At 38.5% G+C, this 16,140-nt stretch overlaps 1 protein-coding gene across 3 annotated transcripts; it reads left to right on the top strand.

Annotated features, from left to right (window-relative positions):
* Nucleotides 1–6,438: 6,438 nt before the first annotated feature.
* Nucleotides 6,439–16,140, top strand: tom1 (target of myb1 membrane trafficking protein). 3 transcript variants are annotated; one of them, XM_076988693.1, is made up of 16 exons: nucleotides 6,439–6,598; nucleotides 8,394–8,478; nucleotides 8,644–8,722; nucleotides 8,870–9,019; nucleotides 9,212–9,346; nucleotides 9,856–9,987; nucleotides 10,546–10,662; nucleotides 10,764–10,897; nucleotides 11,198–11,237; nucleotides 11,363–11,495; nucleotides 11,602–11,650; nucleotides 11,868–11,940; nucleotides 12,196–12,264; nucleotides 12,681–12,740; nucleotides 13,767–13,806; nucleotides 14,235–16,140. In XM_076988693.1, the coding sequence occupies exons 1-16, from the start codon at nucleotides 6,547–6,549 to the stop codon at nucleotides 14,324–14,326; spliced, it is 1,440 nt and encodes a 479-aa protein (XP_076844808.1). In that variant the 5' UTR covers nucleotides 6,439–6,546; the 3' UTR covers nucleotides 14,327–16,140. The 3 variants fall into 3 exon arrangements, with proteins under 3 accessions (XP_076844808.1, XP_076844809.1, XP_076844810.1); XM_076988695.1 differs by lacking the exon at nucleotides 6,439–6,598 and adding an exon at nucleotides 6,998–7,174; XM_076988694.1 differs by lacking the exon at nucleotides 12,196–12,264.

The raw sequence follows: 16,140 nt of genomic DNA, 5'->3' as shown, positions 1-16,140 counted from the left end.
GACTTGTCAGTGTTTGAGTCTGGCAGCTAAGATGCACTTCATTTCTGTCTTGGTCCCCTGCTTTAGACCAGGACATAACAGATGGGATTACCCATGCACAAATCGCTAGCACTGACATGGTCACTGCAAATGTATTAGCTCTTTTGACATTTGACCTATTCCCTTCACGGCCGCATTTTGCAGTTGTCATGACAACCTGGCGGTATACCTGAATATGTTTAGAACTGCTGTGGATGAATAACCAAACAAGTTGTTTTATCTTTTGCCCCCACCCTTTAGATCCTATTCCTCTATGAGCAGAGGTGCTGCACACCAAGATGAGTCATTGGTGGGGCCACAGGGTTCATCGTGATGCATGGAGAATTTCCATGCCCTAAAAATAACTGCTGTCATATTTACACCTATGTTTAATATTACTCATTGACTTTTTCATAGTTTAAAATGAAATATAGCATAGTCGTCAGTCATGAAAACAGAGTTAATGTATTTCAAGCTACCACAGTAACAACCAGTTAACGTACTTTTATTAGGAAATAATCACTTAATATCTGATGCAATTGATGGGGTTGGTACTCAAATACTGTATTAAAATCATCTTGACTGCATAGGCAAATTTCATCTTGAGCCAGTCAAATATCTGTAACATTGCAAAAAAAAACCCCAAAAAAACAAATACCATTGTGTTGTGATTAATAAAGATATATGTTTTCTTCTGAATTTCTGAGGTTATCAGGTTAGTACCAAATTGTGAGTCACTGCATGCATCCCTGAAGACACATCTCCACATTTAATTCGTGGCCCAAATTGTGGATAATTAGTGGACTGTGCTGGGGTAACAAGGATTCACTGCTTATATTTCTGCTGAACAGATACAACTGTTTCATCTGTTGAAGAGATGACACCTTGGCCATCAGCTGTGCATGTTGTTTATGTGAATGGAAGTGAGTCTATGTGACATTTCCCATGTTTTCCCACTAGTCCTGACATGTTCTACTCATCACCTTTTGTCCTGCAGTTACAAATGGCTTTGGCATTCTGTACTATTGAATGTAAGATTTCAGCAAAACAGCTGCATGGGCCACGTGGCGTCTCTTTAGGGGAAAGTCTGACAGCTGTGGGATTTATGCGAGCTACCACGACTCACTTTCGCCCGTCATTCCCTAGCAACTTGTCACACAAAAGTGACTTGTGACATGGGGTTGAAGCAGGGCAGCAGTAACAGAAAAGTTGCCCACTGAGTGGAAGTCACGTCCCAGCTGACGCTTGTGTTTGGGAGGAAACTACTGGAACTACCGAACAATACAAACCCACCTACCCTCTCAGTTCAAAGACAAGACTACTATTAGCTTTTATAACATTTATATTTTGTTTTTCTTGTGATTATTTAACTAGTCCCCTTCTAGCTGAACATGGTTAAATCTAGCTGAAGTTCACCAGTGCCTCCCTTCATTATAAATCTGCAAATGATGCAATGCCTGTGACATTTCTGTTGATTCGCTGACCTCAGTGACTTCACATACAAAATTGCCAAGCCTGCTCTTCACAGTAAGTGGGAGAAAATAAAGCTGTTGTTGCCTCTGGCTACCTACTGGTCCAACAGTGACATCTGCATCACTGATTACAGTTTTTCCCCAATGCTTGGACACAGTTTCTGAAACTATGGCTCATTTGGGCAAAACTTCCAGAGCCGAAGGTGACGGACAACATGCTATTTTTACATCAAAAGTCTACACATAAATATCAAACTAATAGCATTCTACACTGTAATGAATGGAAAACACTACTTGATGTTACATTGTTAGTGTGCAGGGCATAGTGATTGGCTGTAAAAGTTTATCACAGAACTAACATGTACATGTATTTTCATTAATACATATGCTATGTATGCACATTCAGTACATATACGCTATACAGTAAAACCTTTTTTTGGTATGAAATGATAACAGTAACAGACGACACATACTGTATGTACTGTAATAGAAGAACAGGCTTGTTCCTGTGAACTGTGACCCCGGGTGTATTATTTTGATTCACTTCTGGCCATTGTGAAAGGAACAGTTCATCTGAGTTCTCCCACTGGTCTCGTCTGATAGAAAAAAGGAGAGAAGCTTTTAAGTGTTCACAGGTGTTCAGAGCCATACTGTGTTTTCTATTAATAGTTTTGCTTTTGCATGGTTTCTTCTTGCCAGTAAAATAATAATGATATTTTTTTTAATATTAGAGCTTTATCTAAATGAAAACGTAATTTACAGTATGCTGGTAGATGAGGTGACCTTTTAAACATGGACAGCTGATATGAAGGGTGAGCATGGCCCATCACATATCACACTTTACCAGTGTGAAACGCGAACTGAGAATTGAGAGTGGCTTTGATAACCCTAACCCTAGCTTTGTTGTTTTTTGAAAACAAAACAAAAACAAAACAACAACAAAAAATGACAAGATTGTAGCACAATAGCTCCTTTAACATTAACATTAATTTGATTCACTGAACTAGCACAATAGCTCCTTTAACATTAACATTAATTTGATTCACTGAACTGGCTATAACTGCATGTATGGGTACAGACATAGGCAGTGTTGCTTGTTAACACATTAAAGGTATTTTTAAGAAAAGTATTGTGTTTAATGGTGCTATTGTGTTTAAAATGCTGGACTGTTAATATTCTGACAACATTTACATTTATGGCATTTGGCAGACGCCCTTATCCAGAGTGACTTACATTTTTATCTCATTTTTATACAAGTGAGCAATTGAGGGTTAAGGGCCTTGCTCAGGGGCACCTCAGTCATGGCCTCAGGTCTGGGAATCGAACCCACGACTCTCCAGTCACAAGCCCAGTTCCCTAACCACCAGGCCATGACTGCCCTGACAACATTTGTCAAATTTCGAATTGTCTTCAGAAATACTCAAACATGAACATCAGAACACAAAGCGGAGGTTCCGTGTAATTGTCAACCAAAACAGTTACAAAAACCTCTGAAAAGTCATTTTCTTTAAACATCAGCATCAATAATTTGTTTTAAAAAGTCTTGTAGATCAAGTGTGACAACTATATCTGACTTTCCCTCTGCAATAAAATATGTTGCTGATATACATTGTAGTGTCACGGTACCGCGGGACTACTACCGGTCGCTTCCGTCTACAGCGGCAGTTGTCTTGTTGTTGTTTCATTGTGTTCTTTCCTCAGGTGGGCGGGGCCTATGATCCGCCTCACCTGAGGGTTGTTTGTTTGTCTATATATATGTCTTGTCTGTACCAGTTGACCGCTGGTCATTGTATCCTTCATTTGGATCTTGTCACGGGTTTTTGGTTTGCACACTTTCTACATTAAAACCTCCCTTTTCTCTGAGACTTGGCGTGATCACTTCCATTTTATTTCGCACTCCCTGCCCGTCACATGTAGGAGATACAAAATTCTATGGTCAGGTTCCATTTGAACCCTTTGTGTAACCAAATGTAACCCTACTAGATGATAATTCATAAAAAGGACTGGGACATATTCAAGTAACCAAGAAGATTAAAAACATGTTTCAGAACATGAATATGCATGAATACAAGAATTATTCTATTGGTCATAATATGACAAACATTAGATTTTTTTATGCATGGAATGCCTTATCATTGTTTTGGCTCTTAAATGAACTAAAGAACAATGAATGTTCTGCTCTGTGATAAATGAATAAACAGCTTTCACTGCTGATGGGTCGTGAGACTACATAGAGAATCCTAGATGCCCTTTAGTGTTCATCTTTTATACATCGTATTGTATTCAGCAGTGTGTTAGGATCTGTGACATTTTTCAGAGATATGGACATTTCATGTTCACTTGTGTTGAACAGTAAAAGTTGCTTATATCCAAGTTGTTACTATACTTATATAAGTAACAGTTATGCAGTCCCTCATACAGACATATTATATATTGGACATGGAAGAATATAAAGGAAAAACTAAAGGTAAACAAGTGACATGGTGTTTCTGGTGTTTCACAGTCTGTATTCCTCAGTGCAAACACCAACATTCTGTATGTAGCCCACAGGGTGTGGGGGGTGATCGCACTCAAGACTGCAACAGTGGGAAAACACAGAGAATGGAAAGGGTGAAATAAACTCTATACAGATATGCTCTGACAAACAGAAGACAGACACACTAAAGGTGCCAAGTAAAATTTTAACTGCAGTGAAAATACAGCCTGCCTAACCGTACATATTCTTGAGAGCTATACGGGGGAGTTCACTGCAGCATTTGGGGTTTTCCCTTATGTTACAAGATAATAATATAAGATTTGTCTTATAAGATTTCTTTTATTAATTATTTATCAGTGTCATTCATTAATCTCAAGTAGTCTTAAGTTTTGTTCATCAACATTATTAAACAGTGCGATGTGCTATTAAATATACACTCACCAGCCACTTTATTACACCTGTCCAACTACTCATTAACGCAAATGTCGAATCAGCCAATCACAAGGTAGCATCTCAATGTATTTAGGCATGTAGAGATGGCCAAGACGATCTGCTGCAGTTCAAACTGAGCATCAGAATGGGGAAGAAAGGTGATTTAAGTGACTTTGAACGTGGCATGGTTGTTGGTGCCAGACAGGCTGATCTGAGTATTTCAGAAACTGCTGATTTACTGGCATTTTCACGCACAACCATCTCTAGGGTTTACAGAGAATGGTCAGAAAAAGAAAATATCCAGTGAGCGGCAGTTCTGTGAGTGCAAATGCCTTGTTGATGCCAGAGGTCAGAGGAGAACGGACAGGCTGGTTCGAGTTGATAGATTGGCAACAGTTACTGAAATAACCAGTCGTTACAACTGAGGCATGCTGAAGAGCATCTCTGACTGCACAACACATCGAACATTGAGACGGATGGGCTACAGTAGCAGAAGACCACACCGGGTGCCACCGGGTGACCAAAACTGGACAATGGAAGATTGGAAAAATGTCGCCTGATCTGATGGTTAGATGGTAGAGTCAGAATTTGGTATCAACGACATGAAAGCATGGATCCATCCTGCCTTGTATCAACGGTTCAGGCTGGTGGTGGTGGTACAATGGTGTGGGGGATATTTTCCTGGCACTCTTTGGACCTATTAGTACCAATTGAGCATTGTGTCAATGCCACAGCCTACCTGAGTATTGTTGCTGACCATGTCCATCCCTTTATGACCACAGTCTACCCATCTTCTGATGGCTACTTCCAGCAGGATAACACGCCCTGTCATAAAGTGTGAATCATCTCAGACTGGTTTCTTAAACATGACAATTAGTTCACTGTACTCGAATGGCTTCCACAGTCACCAGATCTCAATCCAATAGAGCACCTTTGGGATGTGGTGGAACGGGAGATTCACATCATGGATGTGCAGCTGACAAATCTGCAGCAACTGTGTGATGCTATCATGTTAATATGGACCAGACTCTCTGAGGAATGTTTCCAATACTTTGTTGAATCTGTGCCATGAAGGATTAAGGTAGTTCTGAAGGCAAAAGGGGGTCCAACCTGGTGTACCTAATAAAGTGTCCGCTGAGTGTATTCTCTTTATTCTTTGATGGAAGCTTGATCAGTGCACTACTGGTGGTACTGCCATCTCCTGGACACCACAGTACCTACAATTCCAACACCTCAATCCACCACATTCCTTCAACGGAAATTCTGAAGTTTATCTGAACACACCTATGGTGTGCAGCATTTTGCTGAAGTCTAGATGAAATACAATTAGCAAAATTTTCTTCTAATTGATTCTCATTGTAATTTTAAAAAGCTTAATAAAATTACCAATGTTTATGTATCATATATGCCCGAGAAACAACCTATGGTCTCCAAAGTATATGGGAAAATATACATACAGTAAATAAAGACAATATTGAAATAAATGTCCAAAATGGTAACTACCAACATAAATCAAATATTGTTTCTTACGTAGACTCTCACTCACAAATACACATAAGAATAATGATGAATGAATGAGTGACGAGTGTTGAACAAATGTTACCACATGTAACTAGGAAGGTGATCCTCTTGTTGCCAAACACAGCCTTATTTAACTTGTTTTATTTATTTTTATTTATTTAATGCACCTCCATTTCTTTCCTGTCTTCATTCTCATTTTTAGAGGCAATAAATAAATAAATACATAGATGTAGTAAGACCATCAGATCAGGAGATCAGGGTTGCATCTACTTTGCCTATTACATTTTCATTTTAATTTTAGTACTGATAACCCTTCATTGGGTCATGACATTTCAAACGCATTATTGTCCATTCACATCAGGCCAGTGACGTTTTAATGATGCGCTCTGACACGTATGTATTGCATAATCACATGAAAAAAAAAATCGTATGCTCATTTTTAGTTTCCATATGTTTCCATACCAAACATATATTTACTGGAGATGCTCCTTTAAAAGATGACGTAGCCTCGCTGAGTTTCTAGTTCGCACGTTCACTGGGTAAACCCTCTCAAGCGTCAATAAGAGGACGATTGGGGTTGGAGTCGTAAGGTATCCAACAAAAAACGATATTTAACTCATAGACAATATGGACTTTTTAATAGGAAATCCTTTTTCTACACCCGTAGGTCAACGTATAGGTGAGTGCGGAAGTTAAATATCTAAGAAAATGGGAATTTTAACATAAATGCTTCGAACCTGTTGCATTCGACATTGGCCAATGTTTATAAAGTACCAAGTGATTCCAAAATTTTATTAAAACATTAAGTTAATATTCTTGCAAAACACAATACAAGAATAAAGACGGACGGTTCTAGTATTAATGCAATCTAGTCCTACATCTGTAAGAAAATATACCGGATAATGCATTTAAGAATGACGGCAAAGCAATTAGGTCCAGACTGGCACATAAAACGTCCAATCCCACTAGAAGGCGGGCTCAGCTCCTGTAGATCCAGTCTCCGGTTGGCGTAGAAATTGGTTCATTGCAGCTGTCAAGTAGAGACGGGCGGGGAATTGGCCTGTTTATGCTGTGTCCGGTGTTCTGTACACCGGCTTTATATATAAGTTTAGAATGGTACATACTAACTTGATTTTCGGGGAAATAAATATTAGTTATTTTGTCATCGATTAGCTGTGAAACCCTTGCAGTTTTAAGGGTCGGTTTGCCTATAGCCTACTATGTGTTGATAGATTACGTACAACCTCAATCAATGGTAAGACATTTAATCGTGTTTATTAATTTCTACAGCTCACTAATCCATTTAAAGAAAGCCGCGTGGTGCAGCAGTCATGATGAAAAGACAAGGCACTCCTAGACAGCCTAATCAGGTTTTAGTGCTCCCCACCTTACATTCCAGCGGCATTCCCTTTAGCTTGATCCGGGGAGCATTTCATTTGCCTGAATAAACGTGTGTGTGTGTGTGTGTGTGTGTGTGTGTGTGTGTGTGTGTGTGTGTGTGTGTGTGTGTGTGTGTGTGTGTGTGTGTGTGTGCGCGCGCGCGCTCCAAGGCAGGTGATAGTCACACGAAGCAATGGCATAGCGTGTGCCAACCTAAACAAAGAATGAACAAAGACTGACTCAGGCTGCTCAGAGACACTAGTACGCATACGTTAAAATCCGGGATTCTGATTTCTAAAAGCCAGAGCAACTGAATTGTTAAAGTTGCTTTGAACCTTTTGTTTAGGAGTTGGTCTTTGGCAGTGATCTGAGAGTGGCCGTGCCCTACCCAAATTCTTAGCCATAACAATTATAGGAGAACCCATTGTAAATAGACTGTAATTGAAAAATGACTTCTACCAATTCTTTGTTGTAAATTCTACGTGACATAAGCCTTGCAGACTATAATGTGTTTTTTACTGTGCAATAGTGCAACTTCTGAGATTAGTTTGTGGTTGCTGTTTGGCTTATGTTTTAAAGGGCATAAATTCTAACATCTATGTGAAACTGTGAAATCTAGTCTCCTTAGCAACTAAATTGCTCCTTGCTCTCTTCCTTCAAGATGATGTTTGTGCTGTCTTTTCTGTTAGCTATTATTTTGTCAACAACTAGTTTAATGTTTTTTGCCAAGGTTACAACAACAGCTCAGGGGAGAAGTAAGGTAATATCATGCTGGCGTAATAGATAGCCAGTGTAGAACACATACTTCTGTAAAACGAGCTTTCACTTATGCCCGTAGCTACATGCAGCTCAGGTATTCATCTGATGTTCACTGTTCACTGTTTTGCACTTCGTCATAGTCATGGGGTCATTTCAGTTCTTATTATTGTCTTATCTCTCAATTCACACGGTTATTTTTAGAAGGTTGTAACTGTATACATGTATAAATTGTATGTTTTCATATATTTCCCACACTGTGCTCAATTTGATATGAATGTGTGTGTGTGTGTGTGTGTGTGTGTGTGTGTGTGTGTGTGTGTGTGTGTGTGTGTTAGATCATGCTACAAGCTCTTCTCTACAATCAGAGGACTGGGGAGTCATCATGGAGATATGTGACATCATCAGTGAGACAGAGGATGGGTAGGTGTTGTTTATCTTACCACACAAGACTTCTTTCATTTTCGGTTTGTAATGTTTATGTAGACATTAATCATTAAACTTCACAACACCTTAATAATGTTGCATCATCATGTAAAGTAGGCATAATATATATGAATTTGTATTAATGTTACATAACTGTTTCAGACCTAAAGATGCAGTGAGAGCATTAAAGAAGAGGATTGTGGGGAATAAGAATTATAGAGAGGTCATGCTGGCTTTGACTGTGAGTTGTTCACTATGTGTCTGTGGCAGTGTCCATTTTCTCTTTTTAACCCCTTTACATCTCTGAAGTGTTTTATAGTTGTCTAGCTTGTATTGGTTCTGATTGAACTCCTTATTAAAAGTTCCTTTTACCTTGTTGGCAACTTAGGTTCTGGAGGCCTGTGTAAAGAATTGTGGCCACAGGTTCCATGTCCTAGTGTCAACTAGAGATTTTGTGGAAGGAGTTTTGGTACGAGCTATTTTACCCAAAAATGACCCTCCTCTTGTTCTTCATGACAGAGTACTGACTATTATACAGGTGAGAAGAACTATAGTTAGTCAAACTGGTTGTAAGTTTGAAGAATGCTGATAGTGTTATTGTCTAGTGCTACTTCTATTGTGCGGTTAATGTGTGAGGCAAGGTACTGGGTGTATGCTCACACCTCTCTGTTATTCTCTCTGTCTCTGTCTCTCTCTCTCTCTCTATCTATCTATCCATCTCTCTCACTAGGCCTGGGCAGATGCATTCCGCAGTTCTCCAGATTTAACGGGTGTAGTTTTTGTGTATGAAGATCTCAGGAGAAAAGGACTGGATTTTCCAGTGACTGAGCTCTACAATTGTTCCCCAATACACACACCAGTGAAGGTATAAGTAACAACTAGGTAGTTTACCAACATCCTGCATCTTGGAGGGATCACATATGGAGTTTGTAATGTACTAGCAAAACCCTAAACCTCGGTGATGATCAGCAGATTCCTCTCAAAATATTTTTCTAATTTGAATGAATTGGTCTGAACCTCAGTAAAATTATATTATAACTGTTTTAAAAATTGAATCAGATGTAAAATACAATAATATAAAATGTGTTGAACACATATCAAAGACATCGTGTGCTACGCTGTAAGGACAGCTTCCCTGTTTTAAGACCATTTGTTACAGAATACATGTATCGTCTTTCATTATTTCTCTTGTATTAGTTTATTAGGTTTTTGCATTAGCCCGTCTATTTGCAGGATTACAGTCATGAACTAAATTTGATGCTCATGATGCTGATTCCTGGATTAGCTCTAATAAAATTACTCAGCACGTGTGTCCATATACCTCTGGCTTCCCAATTTGCATCACTCTTCACTCTGTGCCTGTTTTCCCACCAGCGTGTTCCTGACTGTGGATCCTCTGTAACTACGTATGACGCACCGCTCAATCCAAGCCACCAGCCCCAGACCGTCCAGAACACATCACCCACACAGAACGCAGAAGGACCTTTAACTTTGTCGCATGAGCAGGTAACCTACAGACATCCAGTAAATTGAGACAAGCATTCAGGTTATGCTGTAACATTACCAGACCTAACGAAACATGGTACGGCTATGTGTTAATTTGAGGGATGCATTCTGTGGTAGAGAAAGAGACTATATGATGTTCGAGGGGCCATAATGTATGCTTTTATACTTTGGCTAGACAGGTGAAACGTATGAACACACACACAAACAACCACACCCACGGAAGTACATATGACATGGACTACACATACACACGCCCAAAGGGATCGGTCCGGGCCTGTATCAGTAATACAAATACAGACAACAGACAGACAATACAGACCCATTCCAAAAAAATTTAATATTATGATTATTATGGTTCAAAAAGTTAAACTTTCATAGATTGTACAGTAGATTCAGGGCCCACAATTTAAACAGCTTCATTTATTTGTTTATTTTTACATAATTTGGGCTTTCAGCTCACAGGATTTCATGCTGGAACGGGTGTGTGCTTATCCATGATCTTTACATATTTGTTTTGAGAGCAATAAAATATGAGGGCACTGTTGGTACTCCATGCAGGTGAAGATCTTAAGGGCTGACCTGGAAGTAGTTCGCAATAACCTAAAGGTGATGACAGATATAATGACTCGGGTGGATCCTGGAGGCATTCAGAAAGCTGACTCAGATGTCCTGCAGGTGAGACAGCATATAAGCCCTTCTTATGCTGGTTCTGTTTTTATGTCCATGAAAGTGGAAGGAAGATAAAGGCTCTCTATTTCTGCTATCGTTATAAGTAGCAGCTGTACTCCAAGTGTAAGGTGACACAGGGCCAGGTAGTACACTTCATCCCCAGAGTAACTGAGGAGAAGCTGGTGGAGGAGCTGCTGGTGTCCAATGATGACATGAACACAGTCTTCACTCAGTATCACAGGTGAGGAGTGCTTTGAAGATCTGTAATAATAATAATAATAATAATAATAATTTTGTATAGCATTTTTCAAAACCCAAAGGCATTTACAATGATAAGTATATAAAAGGACATTATTGGACAAACAATATAGAACCAATAATTAATAGAGAACTTTTGCACACTTCACTGGAACAAAAATAGAAATGGATTCAGTTATGTGTCCAAAAAGCTCTTTAAAAGTTTGATGCTAACCTTTTAATGATTAGATTATGGATCACTGTACACTCCTGTGTTTCAATGTCCAATGTGTGTGTTTCTCAGTTATGAGATACTTTGCAACACACAGAACAATGGACAACTGGTAAGGAAATTATATTTAATGTGATTTTGTTTATTCACCATTTGTTGTTATAGAGTGATCGCAGAGAATCTTTGTTATATATATATATATATATTTTTTTTTTGCTGTTGATCATTTTAATTTAGTGTCCAACCAATAACAGCCTTATTGACCTCAACCCTGGCTCTGAAGTGCTCAACCAATCAAAGCAAACAACATCTGTGCAAAGGCCCATAACTCCAATGGTCTGCTCCCTGTCCAATCAGATGTCTACCCTAAGTAAGTTTCAATAATTTGCTCAAAAAGTAGATATTTTATTTGATTATACCACTGTTATACTACTATATATTTTACATTTGCAAACAATTATGATTTTATTATGCAGGCACAAAGGAAGAAGCCTCTAATCACTCTTCGGTGGAGCACCAAATGAGGTAGAACTGGTATATTACTTTGGAGGATACATGTAATAGAATGAGGGCATGTGAAAAAAACCCACTGTTTCCCTTCACAATCAAATCACAGAGGCAGCAGGGCAATTATATGAAATAATGCAATTAGACACAACATTTAATAATAATGAAATCTGAGTGTGTGGGTGTGTGCACGCGTATTTGTGTTTGCGTGGGTGTATGGGTATGCTTCTCTCAGGGACAGTCAGGAGAACTCATCTCCACTCATGGGACTGGCTGCATCACCCAGTAAATTACGGAGTGCTGAAGTGGTAACTATGAATGATTTATTGCCAAAGAAAAAATCTTGCATCCAAAATAGATTTTACAAACTTGAAAACGTCTGTGTCTTGTCATGCTAGTACCTTTGCACAGCTAGCATCTACTTGTTTGCAACACTTCGTATTGCCTGAATGCAGTCGACCCTGTTCCAGGAATACAGAATTAATTCATTTAGTGTTTGACTGTTCTTGCGTAAAAGCATTTATGCATGTCAGCCATTGAACAACCTGTGTGTCTGTGTGAAGGATGAGAGTCCAGACTCCACCCTCCTTGGCTCTTCACCTCCGTTTTATTGGATGGTGGAAAAGGGAATGGTGGGTGTGATTGGATGGCAGGCCATTTACACTGGCTGCGTTTGCATGTCTGCACAGGGTTATTACTTGTGTGCATTTGTAGCAGTGTCATGAATATCTGTAATTCGAGCATGCGCTGTGGGGCTGAGTCAATGTGCATGTGTGCTGGGTGGCAGGGAGCGCTCCTCTCATTCATCTGCACTGGCAACATATTCCCTCTCTACTGGTGTTGACTGATATTTATCTTCTGAAGTTATGCAGACGACAAACACGATGGGCAAAATTTCAACATTTTACCTGCGATCTGCTGTGCTTTGCTCTGCTATCAACAGTGATTGCTGGGTGTTTTTTTCTCCATAAAGACTTGTGTACTTAACCTAACACACATGACTTCATTTTAGGGATGGCAGAATTAACTCTTTGTCCTAATTCCTCAGATTCCTGTCGGTCAGAGTGGTGTCATGGATGATATTGAGCAATGGCTTAACGTAGACGATGTGAGTTTCGATTTCATGCATTATCTCATGCAGTCAGATAGCTTGGAGAAATTACATCATTTACAAACAGATCCTTTAACTGAACAATAGTCCTCACCAGCTAGCATAACTATACGCTGCATTACATACCCATATGTTCATCTGCTCCTCTAGACAACTTGACAAGTGGTTTTTACACTGACATTTCAAACATGATATATTCATCATTTATACATGTAAAATCCTAAAATATTTCACCACAGCATATCAAAATATTTTATTAAAATTATTTCTTTTAAACCAAACCCCCCCACCCACACTTTTTACATTTCAGTTTTTTAAATTTTGTATTTATAAATGGGTGTGCTGAAAGACCTACTCTCTGTCAGGAAGAAAAAAAACATTTAAAACTGTGCCACACAGCTGCAGTTTTTGTGTTTTTTTTATGTAAACAAAGAACACTGAGTGTAACACACAACATGCCCAGTTAAATAAACAAACACTCACTATACACATGTGCAACATATAACGTTGACAAGACAGGTGACACAAATAACACCAACATACATAGACACATGAACGTATACGGAAACAGAGACAGACTATCCCGAGGAAGGAGTCAGGGGTGGGGAATGTGACCCTTGTTTTTACTGAAGTATAGATACCTTTAGTAGATGTTCATTATTCTACTGTTTAGGTCATAGTAGAGAGAGGAAAATCTTAAATAAAATATGTTAATAGATTTGTAATGATGATAATAAATACATTATTTCTAGAATAGACCTTTATTAGCTGTGGTTGGTACAAAGATGCAGAAGCATTAAACAAACAAAATGGATACAGAATGTAATCATGGGGTTTTTAATGCTTAATAATGATTTTTGCCAACAGAAATTGAGGGAACTGTAATTTTTAATTCTTGAGGATCAGATCTTAAATGTAGATTTAGACTATGGCAATGTATCTTCATAGCCTTGTGCAATTTGTGTGTGTGTGTGTGTGTGTGTGCATTTGAAGCAGGAACTTCATTTCTTCTTGTTTGTGCAGGATGATGACCTGTCGGATTCAGAAGGTGTGACTAGCGAAGGTATTTACATTTACATTTACATTTATGGCATTTGGCAGACGCCCTTATCCAGAGCGACTTACATTTTTATCTCATTTTTATACAAGTGAGCAATTGAGGGTTAAGGGCCTTGCTCAGGGGGACCTCAGTCATGGCATCAGGCCTGGGGATCAAACCCACGACCCTCCGGTCACAAGACCAGTTCCCTAACCACCTGTACACTCACACTCTCCTGATAGTTGTTAAAGTCAGAAGCCGTAATTACAAGCAGTATTTTAGAGTTATTACAGTGAACATATAATCCAACAAACTGAAGCTAGTAATCAATATCTTGTTTTGCTTAATCTACAGGAACTGCAGCCTAGATATTAATGTGTGATCAGTAGATGTGTTAAAGGTGTGATCAGTAGATGTGTTTAAAACAGAAGCTCTCTTTGTCTCCCTTATAGAGTTTGACCGATTTTTGGCAGAGAGAGCGAAAGCAGCCGAGCGTCTTCCCTCCGTGAGAACATCGCAGGACCACAGGCCCTCACAACTCTAGACATTTACAGGAACTTGGTCATGTATAGCTAACATATTCCCCTGCAATAATCATTGGTGATGCACAAATGTTTTGGTTTGTATGCTTACAGTGGTTGTTAAGGGGCTGGATTCGCGCTTATGATTATTGTTAAAGGGCCAAATTAATCAAATCTTCTGCCATATATAATGTGGTGTTTACAGTAACAGTAACATCATTCCTTATTCATAAATGTGGGTCGGCAACAAACTGTACTATTTGTATGATGTATGGTGTTAATGCATCGTAATCTCATTTGCATATTATGATAGCATTTCATAATAGAAGACCACTCCAAAACAAATACCACCTCAACCTGTCTGACGTTAAACATTCCAGTAAAAGGTCATGTGGGTTTGATGATCTTTACTCTAACAATGATCAACAAAAGTCTGCAAATGCACCCACATAGCTTATTTACACATGTATTTAAAAGGATGTTTCTGTTTTGAGTGAGCATGACGGAAAACCTTCCAAGTGCAGGGTCTCGGTATGCCACAAATGCTTTGCCATAAGAAAATGAAAATGTATGTGATAGAGGGATAAGATAGAAAGAGATGTAAAGATAAAGCTATGTGGAGCTACAATTTTTATATTCTGCCCTGATTTAGAAGAAGAATAGCCATAAGGTAGCCATAAGATTTTAAGAAATAAAGGGGGAGGGAGACATGTATATGACTTTTACCTACTTCCTCATTTATTACACTAACCTACAGGACCAATAACGGTTGCATTAAGAGCCTAAAAACGTCCAGATATTCCTGTTCTACTCTATTCAGCTATTCTCTTTATACATTTTAAATGTATAAAGTTAATAAAAATATATTTTCATGGTCATAAAATAGATTTTAAAAGTTGCCATAAAAATCCACTACTTCACTTTTCAGTAGTTTGGATGTACCCAGATATACTCTCCTGAAAATCAATGTTTAAGATACAAAACTGTTGTTTTAACAAGACGGATGTGCATTGCACGGAATCTAGTACAGACTTTCACACTAAGCAACATATAAGAAATATCTTATATCTAATAAAGTCTAATAAAACAGAAGCAAAAAAGAACTGACAATAATGAATGTGAAGTGGTCAGAGTTGTTTTTTGTTTCTGTTTTATTAGACTGAGAAGTCAATGTGTAGGTAAGTGTACGTGTGAGTGTAAGGAGACTGATTCATGCCAAAATATTTTGTCGCATGCAGTACACAGACAAAAAGGACATTGCAAAAAATTAGTGCGATCCTCTGAGTATCTCCTGTAGCCCTGTGTTTCAGCATGTTTAGATCCTGTTAAGATGTGATACATTAAATAATTGAGGTGACAAAGACTGTCATCTCTTGAAGGAGAAAGGGTGATTTGATTGCATTGTCACTTAAGGCAGGTGAAATAGTTCTGTTGAAAAAGATGCATTGCCCCCCACCTTACGGATAAAGTGAAATGTTTACTATATATTAATATATTCATATATTTAAAGTAATATTCATAAAGCATGGCATTGACAGATGTGAGATTTTTTCTGCCCCCCCCCCCCCCCCTTTTCCAATTAAATTTTAATTATGTGATTGCTATAATCTAGCTCAGATTGGAGGAAAGGCAATGCATATTATACATTTTCAATGTTCCATTGATCTTAACTTTATTGTTCTGGCATTGATACTTTGCCATGCTCTGATGTGCTAGACTGTAATTAATTTTTTTTGTGCAAATGTTATGTTTGAAAAACACTGATACATGAAATTCTTAACTATTTTTTGTGTATAAAATGTTTTACTATAAACATACTATGCCAAAGCTATCTTAA

Source organism: Brachyhypopomus gauderio, unplaced genomic scaffold, assembly GCF_052324685.1.
Source record: "Brachyhypopomus gauderio isolate BG-103 unplaced genomic scaffold, BGAUD_0.2 sc63, whole genome shotgun sequence".
Lineage (NCBI taxonomy): Eukaryota > Metazoa > Chordata > Actinopteri > Gymnotiformes > Hypopomidae > Brachyhypopomus > Brachyhypopomus gauderio.
This window is presented reverse-complemented; position numbering and strand designations above follow the sequence as displayed.

Excerpts from the sequence above, each read along its gene's own strand:
- tom1 (XM_076988693.1), top strand. The coding sequence starts at position 6,547 with ATGGACTTTTTAATAGGAAATCCTTTTTCTACACCCGTAGGTCAACGT. Across the intron at positions 11,496-11,601 it reads CAATCAGATGTCTACCCTAA|GCACAAAGGAAGAAGCCTCT; the intron begins GTAAGTTTCAAT and ends TTTATTATGCAG. Across the intron at positions 11,651-11,867 it reads TCGGTGGAGCACCAAATGAG|GGACAGTCAGGAGAACTCAT; the intron begins GTAGAACTGGTA and ends TGCTTCTCTCAG.